General features: G+C 40.2%; 1 protein-coding gene across 2 annotated transcripts in view; it reads right to left on the reverse strand.

Moving 5' to 3' along the window:
- Window positions 1–17,985, reverse strand: part of NAPEPLD (N-acyl phosphatidylethanolamine phospholipase D) — a 21,414-nt gene extending 3,429 nt beyond the window's left edge. Inside the window, exons 1-3 of one of the 2 annotated variants that reach the window (XM_065632263.1) lie at window positions 17,750–17,985; window positions 6,459–6,771; window positions 83–729 (exon numbers count right to left, since the gene is read on the reverse strand). In XM_065632263.1, coding sequence (XP_065488335.1) covers window positions 83–729; window positions 6,459–6,771; window positions 17,750–17,961 — 1,172 coding nt within the window. In that variant the 5' untranslated portion in view covers window positions 17,962–17,985. The other variant, XM_065632271.1, reaches the window with a different exon arrangement.
- Window positions 17,986–27,751: the final 9,766 nt, after the last annotated feature.

Here is a 27,751-nt window from a genome sequence, read left to right on the forward strand (position 1 = left end):
ACAGTTTTCACTCTGGGTGTATCTTTTTGTCATCAGTATATCATTTCATTTACGTATTTTGATCAAACTTTGATTTTCATACCTTGGCTCATAAGCTCCAATGGGGATGGCTGCAAGATCAAAAGGTCCAAACCTTTTACCTATCTGTTCAAAAGCAACACAATATCCAGTATCTCCTGAAAAGAAAAACCTATTCCAAGGTCCCAAGACAGACCAGCTGCCCCAAAGAACTTTGTTATCATCTGTTGCAGTCCTTTTGCACCAGTGTTGAGAAGGGGTGAAGACAAAAGTTACCGCATCGTGACCGGGGACACAGTTCTCTTCCCACCAATCCAGTTCAATCACGTTCTCACAACCACATCTCTGCATCCAGTCCAAGAGCCCCAGAGGCACAAACCAGCGCAGCTCACTCCCAAAGCGCTCGTTTAAACTCCTGACGGTGTTGTAGTCCAAATGATCATAATGGTTGTGGCTGATCACGACTGCATCTATTTTGGGGAGCTGCTCTACTGTGCACGGAGGCCCTCGGAAGCGCTTGGGACCCATCAGCTGAGTAGGGGAAGCTCGCTGGCTGAAGATTGGATCAGTAAGAAAGATTAGTTCATCCATTTCCACCATAAGCGAGGCATGTCCCAGCCATGTGACTCGCATACCAGGTCCTGTCTTCCCAGCAAGTTCTGGCTTTTGAACGAAGTAAGGTTTTAACACTGGAAGCTCTTTATCGAGTTCCTAGCAAAAAAAGAACACAATATGCATGAGAGATTTCAGAAAGTGCTTGGCCATGGAACAAAAACTGCATACAAGACACAAATCCTTACAGTCCAGACTAGTGTTTTGATTATATTTTTAGGCAACCAGAGAACTACAATGCAAAACGGATGCCTTTTTAATGACTAGTTTCCCAGTCACTTCCTCCTAATTTCACCTTAGATTTTTGTAACATTTTCACTTCTCTGTCAAGAGAGAAGAGCAAGCCTGAGAGCATCCCATCAGGCCAGGACACCTACTGACAGAGAACAAGAGTCTGGAAGTACTGCAGCGAAAGCACTGCAAGGCACTAACAGCATCCCAGGAAAGGCTTTGCAATCGGTTAGTCTTGTGACCTGGAAAAGAATATATATATATACACACACACACATATACACACACTGCCACACTAACAAATGCTCAAGTTTAGCTTATGCAACTAAACGATGCATCCCCCAAGTCCTAGCACAAATAAACTGCAAACCCGTGGATGAAAGAGAATGCCGTGTTCCCAACAGCTTTCTGCACAAGCTCTGTCCTTTCAGCCTTCAGCAGACCCTCTCTCTCTCCCCATCATGTATGAGGCAGCACACAGAGGTTAACCTCACTTGCCTCACGTCAGCTTTTACAATTCCCTCTACCCATCCTGCCAATAATTCAACGAACGTTCATAAAACACCAACTAAAACTCATATCTCATTTTAAAGATGGACCTTAAGGCACTTAGCTATGCTTCTCGTGATGTTTTATTGAAGCCTAGAAGGTAATTAAAGTTTAATTATTACTGAATAAATCACTATACTGATCTCCCTTTATGTTCAGGATGCAGCCCCATGAATGGCTTCAAATCGACCTAAATCCATACTCCTGTGTAACGAAGTTATGGAAACCTTCCCCCACCTCCCCTCTTGCTCCAGTGTGAATACTTATGCAGTCCCCACTCAGGTCTGATGGGTCAGAGAACCGATTCAGCTGAATATGAATCTAGATGAGGAAAACAGACAGCTTCCAGTTCAACCCACTTCCAAATTTGACACTCTTGTCTTCCTGGTAACCACCGATGTCCCAGCACTTCTGCTTCCCGGCCAAGTTCTCCCTGTCCTGGTGTGGGGCAGGACATGAGTGCTGTCACTCAGCTTAGCCAGAGCTGACCTGCTCCCTCGAAAGCCTAGCTGATGCTGTGACAGTTCAGGAGTTGAGGATTTCCCTTGCTAAAATGGTCCTGACAGCTTCAGGGAAGTTCCTTTCTGCACAATATTTTATTGATTTGGAGGGCATATGTTGGGAAAAAAACAAATGCACACACTCACCTGCCTGCGGTTCTACTGTAAGTAATAAAATATTAACGAAATTGCTTTTTCTGAGAGCTAATGGACAAGACATGTCTACTGAAAAAGTTTCGTTACTGTCTCCAGGAACAAGAAATAGATAACCTTTTATAAAGCTGAATATAAGGTTAGTACTTAGTAAGTAACACAATCACTCCATTCAGACAAGAATAAATATGAGTATTAGACTGAGATAAACTGCTGCTTCTCCAAGAAAGCATCATCAGTTTTTTACCTCTATTTCATTCTAAGTATATGGAACGACACTGGCAGGAGAAATCTGAACCACAGGGTGTTATATTGTGACACTTGAATTAAAAAAAAAAAGAGTGGAAGATCCACAAAACATAATACTCAAAAATGGAAATTAGGACAACTCACCAAATCACATGTGGTTAAGTCAACAAATCAGATTGTGTCAAGGAAATTAAACTCAGATATGGAATTTAATAATTAATTGTCATAATGCAATTTACATCAGTAAGTACATTTTTTATGGAAAATGTTCTAAGTAGTTGTTTTTAAAGGTAGACCACTCATTATTCTGAGAACTCTAAATGAATCTATTTTTGCTGACATTTGACCCAAACTAGTTTTTAAAATTAGTATAATCTAATATTAACAAAGAATACTAAGTGGATTAAGAACCAGCTAACTGGCAGATGTGAACAATGAGTTCTTAACTGGAACTTAAACATATCGTACTGGTTTTGGCTGGGACAGAGTTGATTTTCTTCCTAGTAGCTCAATAGGGTGCCATGTTTTGGATTTGTCACCAAAACAGTCTTGATCACAGCCTGATGTTTTAGCTGTTGCTGAACAGTGCTCATACAGTGTCAAAACCTGTGGGCTGGGGCTGCATGAGAAGTTGGGAGGAGAGCCAGGTGGGACAGATGACCCACACTGACCACAGCGATATTCCATTCCATATGACATCATGGTCAGTACATATTTGGGAGGAAGAAGGAAGAGAAGGGATGTTCAGAGTGATGGCGTTTGTCTTGCCAAGTAACCATTCCCCAGGATGCAGCCGTGCTGTCCTGGAGATGGCTGAACACCTGCCTGCCCATGGGAAGCAGTAAATTAATTCCTCGTTTTCCTTTGCTTGCGTGCGCAGCTTTTGCTTTACCAGTTAAATTGTCTCTATCTCAACCCACAAGTTTTTGCACTTTTGCCCTTCCAGTTCTCTCCCCCATCCCACTGTGGGGGACTGAGTGAGTGGCTGCGTGGGGCTGAGCTGCCCACCGGGATAAAACCACAACACGTGCACCATTGAAAGCTTCACAAGGATGTTACTAGGATTGATACTATTAAGTATTTCAAATAGATGATTTAAAGGTAGAACTACTAACTATAAAAGGCATCTGTAAAGGACACAGAGACAGGAAGTTTGATAAATAAAGAGTAGCACAGTTCAAACAACTGGTATCCTGATCTAGTTTAATGAAATTCTGTGAACAAAAGTTCAAGGCAAACCAAGACCAAGACCACAAAGGCAGTGAAACCTGGAAAGCACTGACTCTGTATGAGATCTATGGGTTTGTGATAAACTGGCCTCTGATCCAAATCAATGACTCCTCAGAGAATGAGATCAGAGATCAGGCATTTTGTTGAGCTATCCTAGTAAATCACCCAGGAAAATAGCTAAAGAAATTACTTCTCAGTGCATGGGTTTTGTGTTTGGAGGGGGTTTTTTTCCATGTTTTACAAGAGTACACTAAAATCCCCAGAATTACCTTTTAAAGCAATATGAACTCATTACTCAAATAATAAGATTTCAAACTAAAACACAAGTTCTATTGGCAGTATACTTCATATGGAATTCTTAAAGCTCATACAACAGGACAAAACAACATCACGAATGAAATACATAATCTTATGGAACTTTTATCCTGCTATAGTACATTTTGTTCTCTGTCAGACTAACCAGAAACATAATAATACTACAAGAATCATAACAGATATTAGAAATATGGCATTAATGTCAAATCAGCTACCAACAGAAGGAAAATGTACCTAGTATTGTCTTATCTTCATCACTGGAGCAATACAAAAATTCGTCCTGCTGTGCCCCTTCCCCCTCTCCCATGTTTTTCTTTCCTTCCTCATGCAAAGCAAGAAGAAACACATGACGGGCTTTGGTAAGACGAGCTAATTAGCTTAGGATCTTTGGCGCTTACTGCATACTGGAATACCACTGGATTTTACAGAAATGAGAACAATCTAAATTGTTGATTCAACAACTAAAGATATTCCAACAGCACAGAAAAAGTTATTAATAAAGCCTGTAATGATAATACAAACAGTCTATGCATTCTGGATAATGATATAGGCTTGTTGTGAAGGCATGATTATAATACATATAAGTTTTACACAGTGAAGTACATTTCTGCATAATATGCCTTTTTTTTTTTTTTTTTTCACGTGTGCAAAGCACTTGGTACAGATAAACTGAACGTGCCCAGCATAGCAGGGTATCACTGGGCACACTCAACGTGGAAACTCAAGCAGGAGTCTGCTCGAAGGACGTTGCTATCTAGCAGTGCCCTTACTCTGAATTTTAAACAAGCTCAGAAGTGCTTTACAGGTTGATTTAGGTGTGGAGCAAACATAGCCAGAACAAGCATCAAAATGGCTGAGGACTGAGAAGTACATTTCATCGATTCCTGTCTAGGTTTTTCTATTTCTGGTTTACTTCACTGAGCTCCTGAATAATTGCTGGCACTTAATTAAAAAATTACATAAGCAAAGCAATAAAATTAGTCCAAAATGAATCCCAACTGGGTCAGAGAGATAGCTTTACAACTGGTACAGTGTAGATTTCTTTGTAATCATCCTTTATTGCAGGGATAATCTGTAAATTAAAGGGAAGAGCTGCAGTTCTCCGCTGCCATCAAAGAGCTGTGTATTCTGCACACCTCAGCGCTGCCTTCCAGGTGCTTCAGTCACTAACCAGGTTTCTGACCACTCCTGGCAAGATACAAAGCTTGTTGTACACATACGGAACAGGGCAGCAGCCGAAGGCAGTTGAAAACGCCAAGGCTTGAACTTTACACAAATGTGGGTGAAGTATAACAACATGCAGTACGCTGCCTAGAAAGCTGTACACACTGAGGCACAACCACTGCTGCTACTAGAAGGTGCAGATAATGTCTAGAAGCAGGACAGCAAATTTGAAACAATAAACTGTTGGAAAGGATCCCAAGGCTGAAACAGGATTTTTGTGCTTCTTTCTGAAGTAAAATTATTATTATACAACAACTACAGCCAAGATTATTTCTCCCTTAAACACCTTTTGTGCCACATATCCTTAAAGAAATCCCCAAACTTCTGACCATCACGTGTTAAAATTAACAGGGCTTTCCTGTTCATAAAGCTGATCAAATTCCTTCCTTCACAGGTAATTCACATAAAATAAAAATGAAAAGTGTAAGCTCTTCGCTAAATACTGTGAGATTTACAGCTTACGCATACCTCCTTGGATGCTTACAAGCATTATTAACACCTATTTGTTCAAAAATGTTTTCCCTAGTTGTATACTCTTCAGCACAGTTCGTCCCAAGTGCAGTCAACACAATACAAAATACACGCACAAGTAATCCTGCCAAAACTGCAGCCATCCTAATACTTCTTGAGGCCACAAAGATAATCCGCGGCTTTCCAGCATCCACTACTCTTCATGGAAAAGAAACTTCTCTCAGAGGTCGCTTCCCCCCACCTGCTTCTTTATATACAATATCTGACAGAAGCAATACACCAAGAACAAATAATGGTGTTTCCAAGTAAACTGACACTGTACCTTTAGTATTTTGGTACAAATACTTGCTCAGGTTAGTTTTAACATATGATTTTTTTTTTTCTCCTGGTGTACTGAAACAGAAAAACATAGATTTGCAAACACCTCCATAATCAGAGCAACTATTTATTACATTTTCATGAAAAAGATGTAACATATACAGTAAATAGCAGTCTCGGGGGAAAAAAAAGGCAATTTTTAAAAATTACATATGCCATAGCTATTCCATTCAATACAAATGATGTTAGTAGTATGCTTCCTAAGGCAACACCTGTTAAAAAGGAAAGAGTGTAGCTATGGTTTATGACTGAGCTAGGGGGCCTTTTTTGTTGGTTTTGTAAATATAAACCAAGCTGAATAAATCAAAGGGTGTGGGACTAACAGAGAGGAGAGAAAAGATTAAAGAGGAAGAAAGTATTAACCCACCTTCTGAAAAAAATGAAGTGATAATAAAACTAGAAAAACAACACTTAGAAAAGTCTCCAAAAGATGTCTAGCAAGTATTAGTGAGAAATTATCCTATTTTATTGATTAGAGCAGATGTAAAAGCAGTCTAAATCAAGAACAGAAAACTTGCAAGTATTTACCTGTTTCGAGCATGGCACATTGCTGTTATTTTTTTCCATGAGGGACCATTTCAAAATATTTGGCAAGGTTGGCGGTTTCCATGTTGGCCACGGGTTGACAAATTTCCCATCTTTGCCTTTCTTTGATTTAGTTACATCCTCTTCTAGTCTGTAGTCCAGCCTGAAGCTTTTTCTGGAGGTCCTGGAAGAATCGCTGCCCCTGGAACCTCGACCTGAATTGTGACGTTTCCTCACCGCTTCTTTGGGGTACTGGTTACACGCAGTCAAAGGCTGCTCTTCATCGTTTTTCTTATCCATATCTTTTTGAGGAGAACTAAAACAAATTTTAAATAAATCAATCTTTTCTTGGACTAACATCAATATTCGTAGGATTGAATGTTCTCACACACATCGGAAACAAGCCCGCCCTTCTCATTTTATGATCTACTGTATTTTTTCCTCAACAAAATATGTTTTTAAAACAGTTGCTATTACACAAAAGACTTCAAAAACATGCTGTGGCAAGTAGACAAGAGATCTCTTTGTAGTTCAGGCAGATTTTTACTCCCCAGTATGCACAGCTTCAGATACTAACACTATTATCTACCGACTGCAAGAGCGAGGGGGAAGGGTTCCTTAATTTACATTTTGAAAGAATAGCAAGTTCCTCCTGATGCTTATGACATTTAGTGCCTGATGTAATACGATCCTGTGAACTTGTCCAAGAGACACTGAAACTATGCAGTGCCTTAGGAATTGCCTATAAAGTGACTTCATTTTGTAGTAAGAGCAGCAGCCTCACATAGCATTAATAACACAGAACTTCTACTGACAAGATGCACACACATGCAGAAAAGTCAGAACAGAGAAGACAGTCCTATTTCCTATTTTGCCCAAAACAAAGGAAAAGCTTATTGTAGTAACAGTAAAAGTAGCTGTTTCAAATACAATTTTGATACATGTTTAACTGAACTGACTAGTGAAAGGCCATTGGAACATCTCTAGTAAATCGTGGTTGCAATGTCTGTTCTTAATTCCATTGTGAAATATAGGAAAGTGCGAAAATAACTGATAAAAGCTTATTTCTATAAAGTCAGAATTCTGGCACATTTCTCAGAAAACTGCAAGGTCAATAGTCAGTCTCTTATTCCAAATTGCACTTCAGTGTTGCAGAGTTTAGGAATACTGAGTACTGTTGATCTCATTATAATCAGGGTAGATAACCCAAATATCCTTATTTATTTTACAAGTTGCTGAAGCAATTCAGCTGAAGGTAAATGCTTCCGTTTCTATATTTACTTTCAACATTTCAGTTGAAGTAAATGTACTGTTCAGCCAGTCCACTCAAACAACGTTTTCAAAGAACATAATTAACCCAGAGTTTTCTTAGAAATTCCTTCCTAAATGAGATATTTTGTAAGTAGATGGGCATACATAACTCACTGTGCCCTCCATTAGATCATAATTACAGGAAAAAATATATTGCCATTACAACACTACAGCTAAGATTCTACACACATATAAGAAGTGTTATCAAACTGAACCCAAATGCATTTACTGGTGATGCTCTGACTTCAGATGCAGATCTCGTCCCTGCTGGTTCAGCAGCAACTGATCATAAACAGAAAGTGGAGTGTCAGTTGCAAAGAGAGGACAGTTGATAAATACTGTGAAATTTTCTTAACAAAATAATCATTATTTTGCCATACAGTAGAGATAAAATCTTAAAACATCAAAATTCACTTCTGATAAAGCAGCGTGAACAATATTCCGAAAACATTGCTGACAGAATTTTTTTATAAACAGTACTCTTGCTCATAACCTTGTTTTAATGTAATTGCTTTGTTTTCCTGTAGTTTTACTGAAACCACTCGAGTTACATATTTTCTATTTAGCAATAAGATACCACATCTGCATCATCATTTAAATTTAACTGTTGATACTCTTTTTTCCTCTATTCCACTAAACATTTACTGGAATCAGCCTTCAATGGAACAGCCATCCAACTTGCTCTATGCCATTTTAAGCAGAAATAAATGGTAACAAAAGAATCAGTGCCACAAAGAGGCAGACAGAATACCCCCCAAAATTGTAATGGATATTTTAACTGTTACTTAAGAGGGGGGTTTTTTGGCATTCCTCAAAGAGTATTTTCAATGCCAAGTCAGCTTATTAATTTAGCAAAGCACGCAGACACAGCATAAAACATCTGCTCTTCTAGAAAGTATCATGAAAACAAATCGCAAAAGTTTAATCACACAGGTACTTAATTCCAGGAAATTCTTCTGTTAACATCTCAGATGTCTGATTTTTAAATATATATAACTACTGTAATTATTGTTCCTACAAGATGTTTTATATTATAAACCGGAGTGCCTAAGGTTTTATTTTTAAGCTTCTGCTTATCTATTCATTCATCTCTAAAATAGGTGAATTCTACTTTTGCTTAAATTTTCATATAAACCTTTGATCTTATTCTGAAAGTATAAAGCTCTAAGGGAAGTAGGGATCAACTATGCTGATTACACAAAGACAATGCCAAAGCATTTAAGGCACCGCAGGTATCTGTCTGCCAACATATTTTCCACATGATGCACATACATTACTTTCATTAGTATTCCATAAGCAACTGAAGGGATAAAAGACCTCAGTGCTCACAGAATACTTTAAACCCTTTTACATGCATAAGGGACACATTTACAAACAATTAACTAACGAAGGATTCCTAATGAACTGTAGATTCCTTTGAAGTATCAATCTTGCCAGTTCATTTATCTTTCATTTAAGCTGGTAAGATATATCCTAGAATATTCATGGAATACAGTAAAAGAAATCTAATATTTCTTATTTTTTAAAAATGGTAGAGGATCATTTCTTGAAAGTCAGCAACCATTAGCTTAAAATAAAACTCAACCACTTATTAGTCCAAGTAGGTTCTTATCTTTTTGCAAAAGAAAGCCTCTACAGACAAAGAGATTTGGCAGGAATATTTTAAATATTAGAAAATACCCAATCAGAAATGAGCTGATTCTTCATTTAGCTTTCCTGAATTCTCCTCCCGGAAAAATAATAGTTTGGCACTTGAGAAATAAATGTAAGCACTGGATTGCCAGGCAAATTATGAGTGATAGAGACACCAAAATCAAACTGGAGTAGAGTTGTGCTCACTTGGGAGGAGCAGGAAGAAAGGGTCATGTCCTTGGTGAATATTCGTTATTGTGAGGTTTCACAAGAAATCTTCCATTTTCCACACTTTTAAACAAAGAGGAAAACTATGATTCCACTTAAAAGGATTAAACTGCTTTCATAACAAATGGAAACAGGGTGAGGTGACTCAACCGCAGACAAGGGCAAGTGGATTGCACCCGTTGGTAAAAGGGGTCCAGGCAAGATGCAGCACAATCACCCTCAGAGATGCTTTACTGATCCAACTGAACTCAGAAAAGGAGATGGACCAAGACACACGAACTCTGAAAGGAGACCATCAGTCATGCCAAATCCACCAGGCCGGAAGGTTCTCTAGGCAGGGGGGAAGGACACCACTGTCTGATGACAAGGATGAAGCCTGACACAAATCACAATGCGGAGCTCACGTAACTGGTTTTCCAGCACGAAACACCAAGAGGCCCCTAGTAACCCACAAAGCAAGAGAGAAGCTGCAGGACATGGCATGGAAAACCCATGCCTCACGCGCCAGTAAACAGGCTTACACCTGTAAACAAGATATATAGCCCTTAGGACAGCAGGTCAGGAGTCAATTATTTATTTTAGCATTGTTTATATAACTGAAAACTTGGATGTAAATATTTTGGCTTTGAGTCTCCTGTTTATTTGGGAAAATAATTAGCAGTTTAGTTAAACATTTTAATACTTTTTCTTTCTGCTTCAAAAGAAGGTTGGAAACAGGATACATAAACATTACAAGGAGCACTCTGACATTAAAACTTTTCTTTTAAAATGGTCTTTTAAACGCAGCAGAGCTTCAAGCCAGACCACTTTCACTTTATTTGAAGTAGAAATGCATTAATATAAAACCTATTGTGTGAGTCTTCACCTTTTCCACCCAGTCTCCTCTGACATCCACTACTCCATAACTGAAATGGATGTAGTTCCCCCTACTAAGCACACAGCCATGCTACTAACCGTGAAGTCTCCAGAACAGATTTATCCTTCTTTGCTACACATAAATGTGGTCCTTATTTAACAAATCCATAAGCCAGAAAGTTTAAGAAAGAGTTATTATGAAGCTATGGTTTACTGGAACCCAACAACATCCACAAAACTTTACATCTACCTTGCAAACATTCCATCGCATTCCAAATATCCTTCATTTTCTCCATTTTTGAATCAACAAGCTTGGTCCATTTGTAACCGCTGTCTCTCTGTGTGGACTATGTTCAGACCTGAGCTGTCGTACATGTCACCTAAAACGCATGGCACACAAATCCTCCCGAACCCACACTACTGCAGCCTTAGCAAAGCAAGAACAGGAGTGTTCTGCAAGCCATCTACTGCTACACAACTTGGAAGTTTTCTTTCAACACACATACCTTTTATGGCTGCAAAAAGCACATTTTTTGCCTTGAAACTTTAAAAAACAAACAAACCAACCACAAAAACCCAATCAACCAAAACAAAATAACAGACCAGCATTTCAGCTAAAAGGTAAAGAAGGTATTTACAAACAATAGGCAGCACATCAGTAATTTTCTGAAAAAAAAGTCTCCCACACGTTCAGTTATCAAACTACTGCCAACTAAGTTTTGGCTGTGCTTTTACTTTTCCTTCTGAAATTGTCAGCTTTAATTAATAAACAGTTTGAGCCTGGAAAATTCTGAATGCATTTATACTTCTATGGTGCAGTACTTCAGGCAGTTCATCATCCCACTGTAGCCTTATGAAAGCAAGAACCTGAGCTCTCTGCCAAATGTATACTGCTATGCAACTCAGAAGTTTTCTTTCACTATACATATTTTTTAATGAATGCAAAAGCAGTTGCAACTGCAATTATTACAGACACTCTTGGTCTTAGGATTTCACACAAAGATCTCTCAAGCTCCCAAGTAAGTGATCTATGAATACTTTTACTACAATATTTGATATTCCCCATTAAAAGTTGCAAGCAAGAACAAGAAGTGCAGAAATTTTCATCCAAGTTATCTGATACTTTAACAGACAGCTTGGGATTCTGTATGATGTCCTATTTCCATATTTTCCAAACATCCAAAAAGCAAAAACTCCATGCTCGTACAGCCTTCTTCCATTTTTGGATGCACCCATTTCACAGCAGTGATAGGTTGCCAGCCCAGGTCTTCTCTGTTGTCAACAGATCTGTAAGTATCCAAACTACAGTGATCTTGTGTACTGTTCAAGAAAGATGAATAACTGAGTTGATAACAGAAATAGCTCTCTCCATAAATAACCTCATAGAATTAGGACGAATCTTTTGCCATTCTTCTCTAGTTTTGAGAATCAACAATAAAACAAAGCAAAGTTTAATTTAGACATAACAGAGAAAAAAAAATAATTCTAAATAAAACAAAGGTGAAGCATTTACCCATGGTCATCTGTTGTTAGGCATATTCTTACAACAGCTGTATTACTTAAGCATCCACCACCATGAGTCAACCTATTTCTGCCCTCATTACTCCGCCAAGCTTGTCAAAACAAATGTTTGTGTCCACATCCTGAATTAGTTCAAGAAACTGATCTAGTGATAGTCACTTCTTACCTTCCCGTCCCCTAGAGAAGCACTTCATTTTCACCTGCATCACCATGCAAGTGTTTATACCAACAAATTGGTTAGGACAGGGAAGGGTGAGAACAGGAATAGACTGTTGTAAACAAAAACTACTTATGCCAGTGCTGCTATTAAAAAACAAAAAACACATCACAAACAAACAAAAAACCCAACAACAACAAAAAACACAAACACAGTAATTCGTTAAATATCCTCCATTTAGAATTCACTCCACGTAGCTCAGTTACATACACCACCAAGTTTAGGTTCAACAATCTCCCCTACCCTTGATATATTTCATTTTCAATTCATTCGCTGTCCAAAGTTTCATTCTAATTTATTAATAGTACTGATGCCGCTTAAACTCTCTGGCTGCCTCCTCTGAGGGTGGTGTTTCATACTACAACCAAGTAAATTCAAGAGCTACCTAGCACCCAAAAGGCAGCCCACTCCCGTTACTAAGCATTCCAACCTCTACTTTGCTGGTATTCATTAGGGGAACTAAACCAACAGAAAGCTATTTGTAGTCATTATGAGTGCCTATCAGCTACACCCTTATATGCCTCGAGATACAAATGCAAATAGGCTTTAAAGTCAGGTCCATCAGTAGCACCTGGAGCCAGCTATTTCTCAACCCAGAGTTAAATCTGATCAGCTACGGGCATTGTATCAACCACATCAAGATGCCTTTTCCCAGAACTGGAATGGTGCGTAACCACTTTCCTTTGCTTCCACACACCCCAGCTGACTGTCCCTGTCCAACAAGAGCACTTTGTAGTCCCAAACTGTGTTTATGAACTGTATTTAATATGATAGAAGTTTTCTGTTACATGCATATTCTGTTTAGGTTATGATCACCTATATGACAGTAGTTGTCCATAGGGGACACGCAAATTAACAGAGATGACAGACCCAGTAGGCAACTTCTTTAGCTACACAGGCCTATTAAAATAAGTTATTTCCCACTCTACCTTCATCTTTTACTGCAGTCTTGAATAAAATAATCCAAAAGTTGGCACGTGGCCATCACATGTAAAAGAGCAGCCTAGACTATCATTATGATTAAGCACAAGAGCAGTGTAATTTTGTGCTGCTGCTGAAGCAGTCACCAAAGGAAAGCAGGAGTCAATTTTCCCTACACCAGAATGGAAAGTGCTTTCCTTTGCTCTCCCTAAACAGCTCATTTCATATGACTACTTAATATATACGTAAGAATGTCGAAAACACAAGAGATGGAAAGTCTCCTTACCTGCTCTGCAAGAATGAGGCAACATAGAGAAGTAAAGTCTGTGCATTACAGCTGCGTTATGGTACACAAGACAATAAAAGGATCACAAATCAAACGCAATGTTTTAAATCAACAGAAAAAGAGAAGATAGTACATGCACACAGCTGGGCAGAAAAACCCTGCACTCCAACAGCAGCAATAATCTCCAGGAATGGCGCTTCACACTTGCACAGAATTTCAACAAAGCTTTTCCAGAAAAGCAAACATGAAACTTGTACCAATCCAGCTACAGGATCTGGACCCCAGCATTGGTGTTCTGGCATTAGTTCATTAGTTTCAGTTTGTCTACTGATGCGACCACAGTTAATAACAGATGCAAACCTTCCCAGGATGGGGCTTACTCTTAGAAAAAACAACCAAACTTTAACAGTTAGCATTTCTAAACACGCTTTAGCTACTCCCATGCATTAACAGCCTGTGCATCTTGGGTTGAGTATTTTAAATTATCATGTAAAGTTGAAGATGTTAGCACAGGTTTTTCTTAACTAAAATGAAGTTTGCACTGTGTCCCGAGGGTAAAGATTTCCTGTCTAACATTTTATGTCAATTAGATGTGACTAAAAATAACTACTACTACACATAATGAAACTAAGACTCCACTTGAAAATACTACGGTAGAAATCTGATTTCCATTGTAGCATATGGCCAGAGAAGCAAGGTAAAAGTGTTTTCATAAAAGTGCATAGAAATCATGTTAAAACCTTGATCCATAGGATCCACATGGCAAAGCAGGATCTGAAGCAGTTAATTTATCATCAACTCTGGCACTTTTATGTCTGCAACTGCGCAATTGCTATCTCCACCTCTTTTCCCAAGTCTTTTAATTTTCTTTTTCCTTTTCTCTCTCTGCCAGAAAGGAACAAACTCCTATGCAAACTTCCTCTAGACGCACACTGAGATTAATCCTTTAAAACCCTATAAACTCTCAAATAGCCAGGAAGTGCTGCAACGCCCAAGAGCTAAACTAGTTTTTATTTTTAAGTCAAGACACAGTCATACCATTTTGTTTATATGCATATATGCTTGTCTGTTTGATTCCGTCCCTTCAGTTCAAATTCCAAGCACATAGGGCTCAATGTAATTTCTTCACAATATAAAAATATTTCCCTAAATTCTTTCTAAATCTACTTAGCTTTCAATATAAACTCAACTGTTTCTTGTCCCAACAACATTATCTCTCTCCCTCTCTCTGTGTATTTATGTACACACACCACATAGATATATGGATTTTATAGAACTATTTATAACATTTGACTTCAAATGTATTGAAATCCAAACAAATCATTTCCGGGTCAGCTAAGATAAGGAAGTTAGAAGGGTTTCTGTGTTGAAAAGTATGGGGTTTTTGAGTGTAACTGTTCAAAGACCATCTTTCACATGAGATAAGCTAGGAGGTCATCAGCTTTTCCAAATAGAAAAATTTCAAATCTCCAAAACTTCATCCTGGAAAGCCAGAATACATAAGCGATACGCACCTTTACGGTTCTTAAACTGAAAGACAGCCAGTAAAAGAAATCACAAGTGGTAGAACACCAGACACAGCAAAACGTAAATATCCAAGGAAAGTGGAAACATCACAACACATTGACATTTTCCATGACAATCCTTTTTCCTGTATATAGCCAGCCTTCTACTCTATCCCAGTGACTCTAGATTATGTCTCTTCATGTACTCTAAATGAAATACAAAGTGCTTTGATTGTTAGTCAACAACAAAAGGGTTAATATTAAAAATTGTTTGGAGTTATATATTTTTTTTCTTCTTATGGAAGAGTCAAGGCACATTTCCAACACAAATGTGAGCCATCTACTAATTTTCAAGGCACCACTCTATATAGGTAGGCGTTTTAAGGAGACAAAGTGTTTCATTTAAACGCACCTAAATAGACACACATAAACAACTTGTTATTGCCACAATCTCATTATTAGAAACAGCTGAACCTCACTGAAACTCTTCCTCAAAAAACAGTCCACAGCATGGAAGATTTCAGCCTAAACAACCTAAACTACTTTCAAAATTATAAGCAATAAAATCCGAAATCATATCATAAGCCTTACCCAGCAGACAGTAGCACTACCAGCTCCAACCACGGCAACAGGTCTTACCCAAGAAAAATCTCTTGATATACATCTTGATATACATTCCTTACCACTCGACTTTTCACTCACGCATCTTGTCAAACTTTGTTTTTCACAGTGAGGACACAGCGTCACTCTGTAATGCCCAATTCTCTTTGCTGAAACAGCTCTGTGAGCTTTTTCTGCTTTGGCACAGTTGCATTTTATTGAAATCCAAATCATCTCTTCTTTGTACAGCTGCTAAATACTAAGGTATTACACATAAACAGTAAATAACATGCAACTTCTTTCCCAGATTTTCTAAGAATATTCAAACCAAGTGCAACATCTGGTTTACAGAAAAGTTACTTTTACTCAAAGCTGCATTTAGATACAACATGACCAAGTGATTTTACCATGGTCCTGGTTCTGAGCGTATTAGAAGCAGGACCCTGATTACAGGTCTAGCCAGCATACTGCAAGCTACACACAGCAATTGATGGAAAAAAACAATTAAAAGTGCAATCAGGAAGGAATGCATAGATGTGACCAAATTTCACAGCAGGTGTTACATATAAAGGCATTAATTAATACAGCAGCATTAGCATTTTTCTCATCATAGACAAAAGAATCACCTTCCCATTTGCAGAAAATAATTTAAAATCTATTTCTGAATGGAGAATTACTGGGTTTGGTTCAATCTTGAGCTTATACAGACTGAGGAAATAGCAGATTTCTGCTTAGGTAATTCCTCAAATCTCCTTATTCAATACAAGTGAATAAAATAATAATTAAATAGATTGCTTCTTTTTAAAAAGGCTGCAGATCTCTCTTGATTTGAGCCAAGCTGAAACCAAATTAGCTGTTATTTACATTTGAACAGTCATCTCTTGCTTCGTCCTCTCCCGAATGTGTCCTCTCCATCACAGCAAGTGAATCAGACTGGGCTTTCCAGTCTCCAGGTATTCAAAATTCCCATTATCTTTTTATAATAGTTATTTCCAGTTCAGGTCATTTTTGGCATTTTGAAAGCAACCGTTGCAATAATTCTTGCATTAATAAGATAAAAATAGTTTCTTCTTGTCTTCCTGAAAGTCTTACCTATAAACTGAATGGGGCTTCCTACTTTATTAACTAATAAAGCTGCTACTGTGAACTAAAAAATACATCATCCTTTTCAAGGGTCTGTTGCCAGAAAACACGAATGATTTTCCTGTCACTGTCTTTAATTTTTTATGTCGCTTTAGTCGGTGTAGTTTGAAAAATAAAGAAAAAATACTTCAGTACAAATGGTACTTTCCTCTAAAACTGAAAACCTGCTTCAAAATCGCCATTTAGGAAATAGAAGAGTAAGAAACCACGATCATCACTAGAAAAACTATATCTGCAGAAGTTTAATACGAGCTTAACTACATGCCATCACGACAGTCAATAAATATCTTCCCTGAATCCTTACCAGAGATAATTGCCGATCATTGAGATTATTTGACTGAACTAATTGCATCAAACGACCTGTTAAAATCTTCCACTTCGCATGTACGTGATACAATGCAAGAAAAACTCTCACGATAAACATCTGTCCGTATCGCCTCTTCAAAGGAAAACATTCAGTAAACGGTCAATACCATGAAGCGCATTTTTTACGGGCGATTATATAACTTGTTTCTTCCCCAGCGTTACTGCAGCATATTTTACTGTCAATTTACGGGAAACGAAAGCGCTGGGAGGGCGGGGGGGAAGTAGGGCTTTTCCTTCCAGTGTTTCTTTCCCCGGTGGGGCAGGATTTCCCCATCCCGGCTGGGTCGGGGTTTGTCGCTGAACCACCGCGGCACCTGCTCCCCGGGCAGGGCCCCCCCGGCGCCGCAGAGCCCGCTCGTTCCCCGCCGGGCCGGGCTGCTCAGCTCCCCCGGGCCGGCACCGGGGCTCGGCGGCCCCGCGCACCTCGCCCACCGCCTCAACTTTTCCGAGCGGACGCCCGCACTCGCTCCGCCCCGGCCCCGCTCCGCTCCCCGCCGCGGCTCAGCCCGCTGCCCCCCGCCGCGCTCACCCGGCGGGACCCCGGCACCGTGTGCCCGGCAAGCCCCGCTGCCGCGCCGCTCCCCTTCCCCCGGCCGCCAGCCGGTGCCTCTGCCCCGGACGGGCGGGAGCCGCCGCTCCGCTCGGTCCCTCCCTGCCCACAGGACGGCGCGGGGGCAGCGAGCGCTGCTGCCACCGGAGAGCCGCTCACCTCCCGGGCGGCTGCTGCTGCTGCCCCTGAGGAATCTCGCCCTCCTCCTCCTCCTCCTCCTCCATGCTGCCGCTCCACCCCCTCCGCGGCGGCTCCGCGACTCTCCCGCAGGAGCCGTTGAACGGCTGCGGTTTCCCACCTGACCGGCCTGGCGCGGGGGGCAGCGCGGCGAGCTGCACGCAGCAGCTCCACAGCGCCCTGCCCCGCACCATGGCGCCCAGCGGGGCCGCGCGGGCTCGGCGCGGCAGCGGGGCCGCGCGGCGGCTCCTCAGCAAGATGGTGGCGGGGGGGGCGGCCCTGAGGGGCCCGGTAGCGCGCCTCCGGAGGCCGCAGTGCTCGTCGGCCCCGGGGAAGGGAGAGCGCTTGGTTCTGCTCGTCCGGCTCCCATGGTGGGTAAACGCCGCCCGCAGCCCCACTCGGGAGTACGGGCGGGCTCAGGCCACCGGGTGCTGCAGGGAGAAGTTTCGCAGACTCGGTTTTCTCAGGAACCCGCGGCCGTGCCGCCGTCACCGGGAGGAGGTACCGGCGCCCACGGGAGGTACCGGCGCCGGCGGCGGTGTCCAGTGGGGCCAGGCAGGGCCCTGCCGCAGGGCAGCCTCGCTCGCAGGCCCCGGAGTCCCCATGGGCATTTCCCCTACCGTAGGAATTTAAACTCGTGCCCAAGCTTTAAAGAAGTTAAAACTCCGAAGTTGAAGGAAGTTAAAACTCGTGCCCGAGTTTCTTCACGTGATGGATTTCGACCATCGCCTCACGCCTGTGAGTTCACACACGACTCCAGCCAACGGGATGGGAAGTGAGGGTTCTGAGGCACCCAGTCCAGAGAAATGATGTTCTCAGACATAAGTATGTATTTTTTTTTAATCTTTCCTTACCTCCTTAAGCACATAATACAATGGAAGGTGAAGGACAAAGCTATGCAGCTGCGATATGAAAATATATATATTTAGCAGCAATATGAAATCTAAGACTATTTGGACCTCCCATAACGCATTCATGTACACTTTATCTTGAAGATCAGGAATTGATGTCCAGTTTACTACTGTAGAAATCTTACCTATGTTCAGAGGCCAGGTTCTCAAGGTAGGTCTTGGGAGGCTAGGAACATGAACCTTACTCTTCTTATCATTCATCTGTCATTCTCTTAGTCTCTGTAAGGTAGAGGAAGGATACTACCACCAAGTTATCTTGTTCTGTACAAAGAAGACAGGTATGTATTTGCTTATGGTCAGGCAGATTTGCTGACTTTTGCCAGTGGAAAATCCTAATTTATTTCTTATTTCTGGCTCTTTTCACCTGACATTTCCTGATCATTTCATCACTATCAGTATGTCTAATGCTAAACTGGGCTTGTAGTTGCAATGATTTTTACTCATATGTTATTAAACACAAATCTACATAGATTGATTGAAGCTATTTTTACTGTTATTTTATGGAATCTAACACCTACTAAATAAGTTAGATTATAAAGCTTCTCTCTATAGCTCTGATCAATGCCCATTAGCAGTTAGTAATAATTAGTGCCTATGTATAGAAATTTGTGCAACCAACAAGGTTAGTGCCTCCAGGCTGGTAGTAGCTGATTGTCAATAGTAGCAGATTTAGGATGCTCATCCTACAGTTCAGCTGAGTATCCTCTGGTAGGCCGACCTGCCTCCACGTGTCATTTGCAAATAGTTTTTATTTTACCAGTGCTGCAAAAGCCACAGTTTGGGAGGCTCTGCTTTAGTAAATGCCTTTTGTCTGTACTACAAATATACACATCAACATTTGGAGGCTGAAAGTAAAGACAGCTGGTGTCTGTGCAGCATGCAGTTTTCAGTTCAAAAGGCGAACATCTCTTTTCTGGTGTAACAACTGGTGAAGAATTATGTGGTTGTTCGCGTAATTTTGGACACTGTTGGAAGTTTACATCAGCACCTGTTACCTACTCTGCCACACCCATGTGCACAACATGAGAAAATTCAGCTTCAGAATTGCTCTTCAACAGAACAAGAATTTTAAATTAGTTTCGTGTTTCAGTATTCCCATGAGCCAACTAAGATCTCAATCTAGTCCTGTCACTTTGGTAGGTTTTGAGCATTCAATGTCTGATGCACAAAAATGCATTTAAACTGGGGAAAAGTCCCAGTGGGATATCTGTGCTCAAACAGTGGTGTAAACCCAGAACAGAGACCTCTCTGACTCATAGTACAGCCCAGACGTGCTAATATGCTTAGGGGACTGACATTAGGATCCTGCAGGAGCTGGAGGCCAGAAGTTCCTAACAGATGGGAAGGTTCCAGCCATCTGTGCATTAGGTAAGAGTTTTTTGCTTGGCACCTAGTCCTAAGAAAGGGAGTTTTAATAATTGTATTTTCTTCAGTGGCATGCATTCCTGGCATTTTTACTACTCATCCTGGCTGTATATGTTGTCCACTACATATGGAAATGAAAAATATTTGGGAGCTTCTTTGTACTGCAGAGAGGCACAGATACTGAGGAATAACAAAGTGGGGTTATTTGGGGGACACAGAATCGTAGTCATAGTGCATTTTGTTTTCTCACAGTGAAATTTAACAGCTGGTACAGAATAATTTTTTATTGAAGAAGTTTTTGGGGTATACCGTTTCATTAGTCACTTGGAAGGATAAGGTCCTTAATGTAGCTTAATCTGCTTAATGCAACAACCTATATCTTAATTAGAATCACACAGTTAGTATTTCATGAATTGTATCTGCAGTGGTGTCTTTCCCTTGGAGATAGTGTATGCATTATTCATGGGCCTGACAGCTCAACTAACTTGATTATAAAACTTTTCTTGATGAAGGGCTTAACCTCCTGTGCAACCAAAGTTTGTCAGTATTTTGTTTCGATCTCTGAAGTGTAGAATTAATATATTTTTCATGAAGTTTACTTTAGTTGGTTGACATAAGGTGTATCAGAGCAAGATACTCATTGTCTTGAGCAGTAACTAAAGCACAATCTAATGTAGGAAAAAGTGAAAATTCTGATAGTTAAAATTTTTATAGCTTTACAACTGAGCTGTTTTAACTTTATTAGAAATCCTCCTCAATAACAAAATAAAAAATTGTTGGAAGAGTTTGTGCTGGATCTCTGAGTGAAATAAACTATCCTAGCAAAGAAGTTTTTCACCACTCTAATATTAGCTACATTGAAATTTTTACTAGAATATAAATTTTTCACCAAAAGAAATTTTACTACCCTAGTAAAAGTCTTTTTGGCAAAATTGGCCCATATCAGGATGTAATCAAAAAGCCCAACCCAGCCCTCTAACTGCGGTGTGGAGAGGAAACCACCCTGATACTATCTACACTGTTTTGGAGAGAAGTTAAGGCAGAGAAGTTATTTGGCACCTGTTGCAGGCAGAGGCAAGCAGAGTTTCAAATCATCTTGGATGTTAAGTTACTCTGTGAAAGAAGGTTACACAACCAGATATTATAATATATCTAGATAGATAGATAGATAGGTTTGAAATGCTTCACAGTAATGTTAATCAAAACATTAAATTGCCTTAGTTACAAAATTGATATATCATGAATATACAATACTTAATGAAAGGACTGTAATGTCATGTTTACCATTACAAATCCAAACCTCTTACATGATAAAGAATTTGACAGTCTTTGGGGCTGCAGAGAAGGAACTTATGAACTATGCTTAAAACAAACTAGAATGTGCTTCTGAATATTACGTGAAATACTCTCTGATGCCTAGTTGGTATTTCTTTAACTTAGCGGACAAAACTGGGGGAGGCAATAAACTGACACCACAACAGAAACATTAGGCTGTGTTATGCTAGTACGGGGCCAGGAGTCTTCTCCATCCCCAACACCAAATTGTGCAGCATATCTATTTTCATACAGATAAACCCTCCCAGCCCTGAAGAGCAGGTGCTGCATCGAAACTGCTGCCAGACATCTCCTGTGGCCCACGCTGGCCCCTGACACACACGTGGGCACTAGAATGCCAGTTGGCATGAGCCAAAACTCAGGTACCAACTTTGCTAGAGAATTTGTGGTTATTAAAGTGTGGCAACGTGCAGACTCACGTGTTCCAGTTTACTGGAACTCATCTAGCCTTAGACAACACCTGATTTTTAGATGTAGCTATGGATCTCAGGGGAAATTAAAGTTGTTACCTTTGTTTCCAAAATCAGTGAAGCTTGGCAGTGCCCTTATGAACAAGCGCTACCATGAGAAGATGCTGTTACAGTCAGTACCCGATAATGTAATATTGCATAACATTTTACAAAATTACTGTCATTAAAATTTATTTAGGAGATTCAATTACAGCATCTAAAGGGCCTGATCATATTCTTTTGTGAGTGGCACTGTGCAGAAAGAAAAATCTTTGCCCTTTTGCAGTTGAATTTGTAATTGGGCACAAGATATTGTAACAGGTTTAATAAACAGGAAAAAGACATTCTTGATGTACAAAGGAGAAACAAAAATAATATGTAGGGTAGCTCGTAAGATGGTTAGGTTGTTATGAGTGTCTTGACTTTTAATTGCAAATAAAAATTTGCAGAACATTGCGCTGCTTTCATTGCAGACAAGATAATGATAAACTCTTTCTTTCTGTCTAAATGCATTACTGAAAAGTGTCCCTCTAACAATCGTTTTAAATTTATACTAAAATGGATCGAGTTTGTGACCATCCTTTATTTAAGGGACCATTGCTAATGGATAGTGCCGTGGCTTGGATGTGAACACTGGCAGTTGCTGTGATCTTAAGTATACCCTCTAGTTTAATTTCTGATATAACCAGATTGCTTTCTGTATATGTTATGAACCTTACTCTCATGCCATTTATATCTCTGTGGTTTCATTTTTTTGTGGCTCTAAGAAGTATTTGGCCCTAGCTCTGTGATTTTATTAATCACAGGGCAAGTGGGTTACTGTGAGGCAGATACATGTCATCTGACAAGCCCAGGGCTGGGTCTCAGCGGGTCTGTAAGATGGTCTGGCTGCCTTAATGGCTGTGAACATAACCCTTCAGCAGGGAGTGCCCGTTGTGAGTCCTCTGGAATGCGGGAGGAAAATTCATCCTGCCCAGACACAGCTTACTTGTTTGGTGTACGGTCAGGCTGCAAAATGAGAGGGCTACTATGCTGAAAGTACTGCAAAGTGCTCGGAGAGGGACAAGGTGCAAGTGTGTAGAAAGGGAATATACCCTTAAGTAATTTGTGGTGGAAATATGCTGGCTGGCGATGTTCCCGACTGCGCACATCTGCAGGAGGAATATCTAGACTGCCTGAAGAGGATGCTGAAAGGGTGCATGGGCCTGAGTGATCACCAGCAGTGTCCCAAATAGGTTGTTCTTGGGATGATTTTGGGGCGCACCAATACAATGATGAGCCGATCATGGGAGTGTGACAGATCAGTCCAACTATTTATTCTACATGCTTTATGGGAGTTGCCTATAAAGCTGCAGAGTGTAAAAACTGACTCTTCATTCTCATGTTTGAACATAACACCTTTGAAGTCTTACAGACAGACTATGTTGGAGGTTCATAGATGTTTATTTCCTGCTAAACAGTGACATACCCACTGGGAGATCCTTAGATTAGGACAACTTCTTTGTCTGTCTCATTTTTTGAGTTTAAAGTTGGTGTAATACCTCTGACAACAATGCAGAATAAAACCAGTGGTGGTTGTGGAAGAACTGGAGCCACTGTTCACTCATACACTTTCAGAGCACGTATGGAAAGACAAAGCCACATAGAAACTACAATTATATATAAATGGGCTCCTTCAGAAAGAATGAAACTAAGCAGGTTTGGTGTCCTGATCACTTCTGTTCACTGCTCTGTAGTTTCACCCTCCCGGAGCAATAATCTGAGCCCACTCCTCTCCACGACTTCCGTGACATCTGTTTGGGCAACAGGCAGCATGTGCTGAGATTAATCCAGTGAGTCGTGTGTGCAGGCAGACTGGCCAGCAAGTGCTTGTGCCCACTGCCAGCTGACTCATACTAAGGTAATACATGCTGCCATGTTCTACCTACTTTTCTTATACTTGGGGAACTAATTTGAGTCTCCTTCCTGTATCCAGATACTAATGTTAAAGAAAATTATAGGAACTTAATTACTTTGGTCTGGTTTAGGCTTACTTCAGGGATGTACTATGACATGCTCTGTGGCCTTGGTCCCTTGACTGACTGGAACAGATGCTTTTGGAGCATCATTTAGATCCCATCAAACACAATTTTTTAATGTTTACTTTCTATGAAAACCAAGCTACACGGAAAAGGACAGGTGCATACCAGGTTTCTTCACAGTGTGAACTGGGATGTAGCTGAGTTGTTCACCTTTATGAAGAGACCAGGGAATGCTCCAAGATTTCCTAAACCTCAGAAAGCCCTTGAAATTTCTTCCCTTCTTTCAAATATCATTGAAATTGGCTGATTGCTTTGCCAGAAAGGCACAGAGCATGGTTTCATAAGACACCTGGTTGAAATCAGATAATGCTGGTGGTATTGCAACCAAGAACTTCTGCATAATTTAAAATAAATTAGCTTTTAGATTACAGTGAAAAAATACATTGTGAAATGGAAAACAAGAAAAAGTAATGACTTTTGAAGTCATATAAAGCGACTATAGGGAAATAGTCATGAAGATGAAAGAAGGTGTATAAGGATGAGGTAAGTCAGAGCTTGCTCAAGATTGCTTGTAAATATTCAGAATCATGGACCATTATTTTCCTTGCCTGCATAAACTGTTTTTGTAGCTTTATTATACAAGCATCACGGAAATACAGGGCTAGAAGGAGCTTCAAGAAATCCCATAGTCCAAACCACTGTGCTCAGTGAGGATCTTTCATAATTGGGGTATTATTGTAACTGTTGACACTCCAGGCAGGCGTGCGATGTGCTACACAAACCTGCCTCCAACTGCTGCTCTGGCACTAATGGAAACTGCCGGGTTCCCAGGCTGACCCCAGTACCTGCGACCGCCCTCCTGAAACGAGTCTGAAACCTCTTGTTCATCCACAGCTCCCCAGAGGGAGAGGGAAAGGAAATCCACTCTGGTTCTAACAGCTGGCGCTGCATAGAGGAGGGAGTTATAAATAAATGGCAATCAAGAACGGGGGCATGTGACTGAAGCCATGAAGGTCACCTTTTGGTATGCCAACAGATGAGCAACGCTCCGAGTGGCATTTGACCAAATGTCACTCTGAATGTGTAGACACGATGATGTCAAAAAAGGCTCATTTGAATCAGGATTCAGGAGGATCCTCTATTTAAATCCTGTCTGAGATACTGACAGGCTGTGTGACCTTCTACAATAAACTGAGCTCCATGGGTCAAATTGGTCCTCGCTGCAACTAAATTGACTACAATGGAATTATTCTGGGAGTGAACTTGATTTCTCAGACATCAGTCAACACAGCTCTTTCACTGAGTACATGAAAGAAAAGCAAGCATAGATGTCGCTGGAAAATACACGCGTCTGAACTGAGTCTTTTCATTTTGGCAAAACTGCAGGAGAACTGCACAATCATTACTAAAAATGCATAAATAATTGTTGATGGTCGTTCACTGGTGATGTAAATTCTATGAAGGTAACAGATTTTTTTTTCAAGGTAATTATTAGCATCATTGTCTTTTTCAAAGAGGGTGTAATTATCATGTATGTTATTTATAACATGGGAAATGACTGATGATGCTTTAAATATTTTGGTATAGATAGTTTTTTCTTCCAAAAAAACCTACAAAATGGTAAATGACTCAAGCGTACAGCACAGTGCTTCATGGCGGCAAGCTTCTTCCATAGCAAATGCTTTTGGAGTCAGATAACAAAATAATGGTGTTAATTAATAAAATATAATAGTTAAAAGTACATACATAAGCAGAAGATAAAACTACCTCTAAAATGGAAAGTAAGAAGATTGCTTCTAAGCTTCATGCTTCCTGGGATGGAGGCTTTTAGAAACCACAACTTTTATGGATTTTGGAGTAGATAAAGAACAAGCAACTTGCTTCTTTGTAGTAAATGAAGTGAGGGACTGGTGTTCTCTTGCTAACGTTTAGCTGCACTATTTATATTTAATCATAGAAATACTGGCAGTTTCAAGTGGGATTTCCCCTCATTTCACCAGGACCTCTACCAAGGTAGGAGTAAGTTTCTTTAGAGTTGGAATGGAGAAGTTTGATCGTGAGCATGTTTCCAAGCCAAGATGAAAGGACACCAAATCCTGGTGTCTGTGTACCCAGGTCCCTAGGAGAACTTTGGGGAGTTTAGAATGTCAGTGTAAAAAGACCGAGACAAAACCGTGGTTTACAGAGCAACTGCAAGAGATGTTCTCCAGCACAGATAAAGCTAAACAAAGGGTTCTTCTCTTACCCCTGCCATTCCTATCATTTAAACAAAACCAGCAGTTACAAGTCAAAGGATTCTTTTATCCCAGCTGCTCACATGATTTAAGTTTAAAAAGTATTTACAAAACACCAAATAGAGCAACCTTAATAAAAATAATTTTCCAGTTTCATATGTGCTGTACTGTCCTTTACCATAGATACCTTAATTCTAGATAAAACAAGACTGAGATTTAACAAGTAGGGGAAAACAACCAACCAACCAACCCCCAAACTTGGTATAATTTAAGAAAACCTGGAGAGGTGACACTGGTACATTTTTCTTCCTTTTTCATGCCAATTTAGTAATCAAGACAATGGAGTTGCCTCTCTAGACATGATTTTTAAAAAAAGATCTGAAAGGGTTTTCCAGTTCATCTTCTTGCATCAGAGCAGAATCTGCTCTACCTTATCAGCTCCTGCTACATATTTGTTCAACCTGACCTTGAAAATTTGCAGTCATGCTGATTCTTCAAACCTCTCCACAGTGAGCTGTTGCATAACATTCCTTACAGTTCGGAACCTTTTTCTAAAATATAACTTAAATCTTCAGGTTGTAACTTAAGGCTAGTACTTATTGCCGTATCGGTAGATATGAAGAACAGTTAGTATCTGTGCAGTACTTTTTATGTGTTCGAGAATCGATCTCATATCTTCCCTCAATCCTCTCATTGCTAGACTAAACAAACAAAATCTTTCAATCTTACCTCATGGGTTACATTTTCTGTACTTCTGAAAATTACATGACTCTACCCTCGTTTCCTTATTGGTCTTTCTTCAAGTGAAGTGGCCAAACATGCATGTTGTACTTCAGCTGAGGTCTTATCAGTGCTGATTTGAACAGAACCTTGCATCACGTATCTTTTATAGAGCTGTTTATACATCCCACAGCAATTTCTGCTTATTTTACAACAGTATGACAGCACTGGCTTGTTCCATTTATGATGCAGGGCTACCCCAAGATGCTTTTCTGAAGGGCATACTGCTTACCAATAAGGAACACTCCACAACCTTCCTGTGAAGCTGATTATTCTTAAAAATAATACCATACATCCTTCCATCTTGAGCAATGTCCTGTTTTTTCAGACCATTGAAAAATGTTTCAGGATAGAATAAATACATTACATAGACTACAAAAAATATATCTGCCAGCATTAATAGACCAGTGGGATGACTGACAGCGATAGTCAGAAACATGTGAGATTATGGCTAATGCTTGAAGTAGTGCACCCACTATGCAATACCATCAATGCAAGAACTGCAGCCAGTGAGGGAGTAACTGCCCATTCCATAATTACGTTGAATCTACTTAGTAGTTGTGACTTGGATTCCTATTCCAAACCTTTCGTCTGACATACTGCAGCTCATTTGGCATGAAGATCACACTGTGTTTGAAAATGTCTCTTAGCTAGATCTCTTAAGCCTCTCATATTAACTCAGTTCCTCCTTATATACTTACTTAATTGGGATTTTCAAAGAAAGAAATATGTATTCCAGAGGTACATGGGTACTCTCATGTCTCCCAGTCAGTATCTGAAGTTCCAGGGGCAAATGTGCAAGCAAATGTGTTAAAGACATAATGGGTCTTTATGGATGCACATAAATTTGAATGTGTTCTGGACTTACTGCTTTTCTACAGACCAGCTC

The sequence above is a fragment of the Caloenas nicobarica genome, chromosome 1 (assembly GCF_036013445.1).
Source record: "Caloenas nicobarica isolate bCalNic1 chromosome 1, bCalNic1.hap1, whole genome shotgun sequence".
Classification (NCBI taxonomy): Eukaryota; Metazoa; Chordata; class Aves; order Columbiformes; family Columbidae; genus Caloenas; species Caloenas nicobarica.